General features: G+C 36.3%; 1 protein-coding gene across 1 annotated transcript in view; it reads right to left on the bottom strand.

Annotated features, from left to right (window-relative positions):
- The window catches only part of LOC107679433 (mitogen-activated protein kinase kinase kinase kinase 5-like), a 17,996-nt gene extending 12,766 nt beyond the window's left edge, over window positions 1-5,230 (bottom strand). The window contains exon 1 of the mRNA XM_016474978.1: window positions 5,080-5,230. Coding sequence (XP_016330464.1) covers window positions 5,080-5,175 — 96 coding nt within the window. The 5' untranslated portion in view covers window positions 5,176-5,230. The remainder of the gene's footprint in view (window positions 1-5,079) is intronic.
- Between the last annotated feature and the right edge of the window lie 656 nt (window positions 5,231-5,886).

Genomic DNA, 5,886 nt, shown 5'->3' with positions numbered 1-5,886 from the left:
GCCCTCTCCTAATATTATCTTTATTTGTTCTGTTTCACTAATGGCTGTAAAGTTCTTTATTAAGTTGGTGAATTTGTTGAAGTAGAGGTTTCTTATGGATCTGTATTTATGACAGTGAAGGAGGAAGTGCGTCTCTGTCTCGATCTCTCCTGTCTCACAGTGAGCACACACTCTCTGCTCTCTGGGTAACCAGCTCTTTCTGTGTCTGCCGGTCTCGATGGCTAGACTGTGCTCACTGAGCCTGTACTTGCTCAGGATCCGTCTCTGACACTCTGGAGATAATCTTCCAATTCATCATTTGATTTTAGAGTTCGATAGAATTGTGATTTACTTTGTGTATTAGTTTCTTGATCCCAATGTTCCAGATATGTATGATCTATCTATCTATCTATCTATCTATCTATCTATCTATCTATCTATCTATCTATCCTGTTCTCAATAAATGTTCTATAAATGTTAATTTAATCTGCCAACTGTGTGTGTGTGTGTGTGTGTAATATTAATAATTCAGTTTCAATGATATATTGACGTATCAATAATGTAAATAGAATGTCTTCTTTATATTTGTATCTGAAAACAAATGATGTTAAATTATATTATTAATAGTTTATTACCAGATAAGCTTGACTTGATAAATGGACAAAGGAACACGAGTTTTCGAAGATAATGTACAAAACGCACATTTTTCAAATCAAACTGTTATTGTTTTATTCCTTGATTTTGAGGGTGGACTTCCATTGCATAGATTTTGCTTCATAAATGCTTACATTTATTTGCCTGAGCTTGACCAAAATCATTTTTCAGATGTTTCACATCATGATTACACAAATAATTATTGTAAAAACTGTTTGACTTTCTACATTTCATGATGTCCAAAAGCCACAGAATAGCAAGAAAGAGCCTCATCTTTGAAAGAGCTTTTCATCTAGTAATGCAAGAAAAAGACGGTTAGGTTTAGGTGACAGAAAATCTCATTAGCTCAAGATTAAAAGCATTATGAGAATTAAAAGTCTTCAGAATGTGTGTTTATATGCAATTTAAGAGTGTCTGTGTGTGTCCCAACAGAGTGTATATTTCTATAGTGTGTGTGTGTGTGTGTGTGTGTGTGTGTGTGTGCCAGTGTGGGTGGGTCAGAACCATCTGCGGGGGCGGGACTCTTCCACAGCCCCGCCCCCTCCTGACCTCACACAAACACTGGTTCCCGCGCTTCTCTGTCACGAGTGTGTGTGTGTGTCTGTTCAGACTCAGAGATAGCAGAGAAGCGTGGAGTTTTCTGCTGTGGAACGAGCTCAACCGGTTACCTGCAGTCATGTGAGCTCCGCTGGTGTCAAACAGGTTCTTTAGGTCATGAACAGATCAACAGATTTGATCAGTCCTGATGTTAAAGAGTGACACTTTTTAAAAACACATTCACAGATTCAAATTCTTGACCAACTTGAGACATTATTTGACATATTTGAACTTAATGATTTTAGTTTATGACATTCTGAATGGAATTAGACATATTGTTTGACATTTGTGACCCTGGAGCACAAAACCAGTCATAAGGGTCAATTTTTTGAAATTGAGATTTATGCATCTTCTGAAAGCTGCATAAATCAGCTTTCCATTGCTGTATGGTTTGTTAGGATAGCACAATATTTGGCTGAGATACAACTATTTGAAAATCTGGAATCTGAGGGTGCAAAAAAATCTAAATATTGAGAAAATCATCTTTAAAGTTGTCCAAATGAAGTTCTTAGCAATGCATATTACTCATCAAAAATTACGTTTTGATATATTTACGGTAGGAAATTCCCAAAATATCTTCATGGAACATGATCTTTACTTAATATCCTAATGATTTTTGGCATAAAAGAGAAATGCATAATTTTGACCCATACAATGTATTGTTGGCTATTGCTACAAATATACCCCAGCGACTTAACACTGCTTTTGTGCTGCATGGTCACATATATGAAGTAAATGACTGTTTAACAGACAGTAAGAATGAATGAAGAATGAACAGTCAGATCATTGGATCAGGTTTATATTCTGACAAAACAAGGTTGAATTGAATCTAATGCATGTGAACATGCTGCTTTACACACAGTGGAGGTGAACAAGCTGTTGTTGATTTTCAAGCACCATAGAAGCGTCAGAGCAATAGTTCATATGACTAGTGCACTATATTTTAAGAAATCATTCTGTCGTCACTCGCATTCATACTATTTGTCAGTGAGCTATTCTTTTAAGTCAAGTTTTCCCCTCCAGAAATGTTTGACCAGGTTCACCTTCAGTAATGTCAAACATCGCTGGTTTGTACATGCCTGAAGTGTGTGAGTGGTTTTAAAAAAGCGTGCAAACTATCCTATAATGTCAGTATGCAGTATGATATGCAGACTCTTATGCAACTTTAATAAAGTGTTTTTTATCCTTCTCAGACGTCAACAGCATCCAATCCCATACAGCAAAAATACAAATCAAATAGATTAATAAAATATATTGAAATATATTAAATATATTTCAAAATATACAAAAATACTTGTGCTAAAATATGTTTATATAGATATATTTTCTTCCCATGTGTTTTTTGTGTATTTTTGAAAACATATCTTGAAAATATAAATATATCCATATACTCCATATATTTTCAATCCACGAAACTACATTCACTTTTCTCATTTGAAGAAAAACTGTATTTGTTGTGAACATGTAATACGCTTATAACATTGTATTTATTTATTTTTATCTCTTGTAGGCTTTTCCACCCAAATTTGCATGTAGAATAAATGTAGGCTATATTGTAAGACTGGAAATGTATTTTTCTTGCCCCTGAAATACATTTTAAAATATATTTTGATACATAAAATTTGAAACTAAATATATTTTCAATTTCAAAAATATATTTCATTTAACCTCACTGTTTACAATGCCAGAAAAAAAGAAGATATTTTTGCGTATGGGTTTAGCCTACATTCACTTTGCCTGTATGTAAAAGAGCAGTGTGAACATTCTCCTAAACATCTTCTTTTGTGCTCGACAGGAGAAAGTAATTGGGATTGGGTGAGTAAATAATGACACGAGTGACTTCATGAAATCTTGTATTTTGCGATTCTGTGTTCCTCTGGAGAAGAAGACAAGGCCGCATGCATACGGCAGCTGCTCGGCTGCGAAACACAGCGATGGTGAAACACGAAACACATTAATGCTTTTCCTCTGAAATAGTGCTGGCCATGTTTGCTCATGCTGGAGTGCTTTATCAGCTCTACAGGTGAAACATCGACACACACAAAGGTGCTTTGAGAGGAAAGAGGAAGCAGCGATGTGGCGCGTTCACAACCACACGCTCCTCTACAGACGCGCCGTGCTTTACAGTAAATTACATTCTCTACAGGACGCTGGGTTAGCCCTAGTGAAAAATAAATATACTTAAATGTATTTGAAATATATAGTATATAGTATACTACAAATACATTTTCATATTTATGTACTTAATGAAATACACTGCAATTGTACTTTTAGTATACTTAAAGTCTGCTAAATTGGAACAACTAATTTTGTACTTAATGCACTTTAATTGTGCGTAAGTAGTGCTAAAGTCCAATTAAAGATATACTTAGTATATTTGATTATGCTGAAGTGTAACTATTGCAAGTTTACTTCAGGTACACTTTAAATATTTTGCATTTAAAGACCGATATTATTCAAAGATCATACAATCCTCATCAAAAGTGACATTAAAACACATTTTAGACTTAATATTAAGAAATGTGCATTGTGCACAAGTAGTACTCCAAATAAAGTTTAATTATAATTTTTATATCAGTAAGTCTCGAATTATCTGTCAGTAAATATGTTAGTAGATTTGAACTATACTTAGTATGAAATAAATGTATTTTAAATACATTACGTTTTTACTAGGGAGGGTTAGGATCAGCCTCGGGTCATTACGGTCGAAGCACCGCAGCTCTTTAATGACAGGAATCACATCCGCTTCCTCAGCAACCTCACACTCCTGTTATCAGCCCTGCACACTTCTGAGTCCGGCAGATCTGATGCTGATTAATACTAACCGTTCAATCTCAATGTGGCCTCGCAGGCCTGAAACATTGCATAGGATGTGGCACTTTGACCCACTCACACACACACACACACACAACTTATTTGTTCCTAATAAGGTAATAAAATAAGGTAAATGCTCTGCAAAATAGATGTACTTTCTCAGTATTTTTTGTCTTGTCTTCTAGTTTAAATATGTAAATGTTCTTAAATCAAGACATTTACTTGAGATGCAAAATGACAATATTTAAGGCTTGTTTTATACAATGGTGTCAGAAAACACTATTGTTTTCCCTTTGAATGAAGTTTATTTTTCTGACCTCATTGGTATATATTTGTTCTTGATTTAAGAAAAAACTCACTTCATTTTGGGACATTTTTCAGAAAATTGGACTTATCTTAAGTCATTTGGCTTCTCAAGTAAATGTATGATGATTTAGGAACGTTTATATATTTGTACTTGAAAATAAGACATGGATACTAAGCAACCAAATCATTTTTTACAGTGTACAATCACATACATTTATATAGCTCTCTAAAGGGGGACTTCAGCTGTTTTTTATATACTGTTTAACATCCCTAAAAGGAGGTTTGGGGTGTTTCTTTCCCAGGTTTAGCTCACTTCTGGGTACAAATTTGTCCCACAATATGGTTAAGCAGGTACACACACACACACACACACACACACACACACACACATCTCTGAGTCAGTGTGAAAGGAGATACACACATTTTTAGGCAGAGGATGAATGCAGCCTTAAAAATGAAAGACAGACAGAGAGAGAAAGAGACAGGCAGGAAACAAACTAAGTATTTGTGATTAACAGATTGAATGTTTCTCGTTTGTCGTTCATGTCACACAGAAAGTGAGAGAATTACCAGAAACAGCACAAAACTATTTCAACACAGTAGTTGAACTGAGAAGCATAACTTTTGCTCTAAATACCTACACACCTCTAATAAACCCCTGTCGTTAAAAGCTGTGAATCAGACTGAGAAACAGAAAGAGAGAAACGGTGAGAAAAGAGAGTGAGGTACCTTATAAACTTCTCCATACGTTCCTCCACCGACCCGCAGCAGAATCTCAAAGTCATCCTGAGGGTTTCGTGTGGAGATCTCCAGAACATCCATCATCACACAAACACACACAGCAGCGCACAGATCATGTGTGTGTGTGTGTGTGTGTGTGTGTGTGCTAACTGCTGCAGAAAAACTGACACACTCACTCACACTCTAGAATGCATAACCTCTTCCTCTGTCTCACCTCATTTACATCTCGCTTTATTTCCTGTTTAGGGTGTACGAGCCGCCAGCCCGCTTCTGAGAGTGTGAGAGTGCGTGTGTGTGTGTACACGTGTGAGTGTGTGAGTGCGTGTGTGTGTACACGTGTGTGTGTGTGTGTGTGTGTGTGTGTGTGTGAGAGAGCGAGTGAGAGAGAGAGAGATTGAGAACATAAAACCCAAGTGTGAAAGTATCTTAGTTTAGAACATTTGTTCTGAAGAATGTGTGTGAGAATCAAACAACACAGAGAGAAAGAAAAAGAGAGAGAGACAGGTGTGTGTGTGTGTGTGTGTGTGTGTGTGTGTGTGTGTGTGTGTGTGTGTGTGTGTGTGTGTGTGTGTGTGTGTGTGTGTGTGTGTGTGTGTGTGTGTGTGTGTGTGTGTGTGTGTGTTCTTGTTTATGGTACATTGTGGGGACCAAATGTCCCCACAAGGATAGTAAAACCTGACATTTTTGACATTCTGAAGGAGAAAATTATTAAAAATAGTAAATGATGTTTATGTGAAAGTGTAAGAATGCAAACAGGTTTTCTGTAAGGGGTAGGTTTAGGGTTAGGGGATAGAA

This window comes from Sinocyclocheilus anshuiensis, unplaced genomic scaffold (assembly GCF_001515605.1).
Source record: "Sinocyclocheilus anshuiensis isolate Anshui unplaced genomic scaffold, SAMN03320099.WGS_v1.1 scaffold1101, whole genome shotgun sequence".
NCBI classification, from domain to species: domain Eukaryota; kingdom Metazoa; phylum Chordata; class Actinopteri; order Cypriniformes; family Cyprinidae; genus Sinocyclocheilus; species Sinocyclocheilus anshuiensis.
The sequence above is the reverse complement of the archived record's forward strand: the minus strand, read 5'-3'. Positions and strand labels throughout refer to the sequence as shown.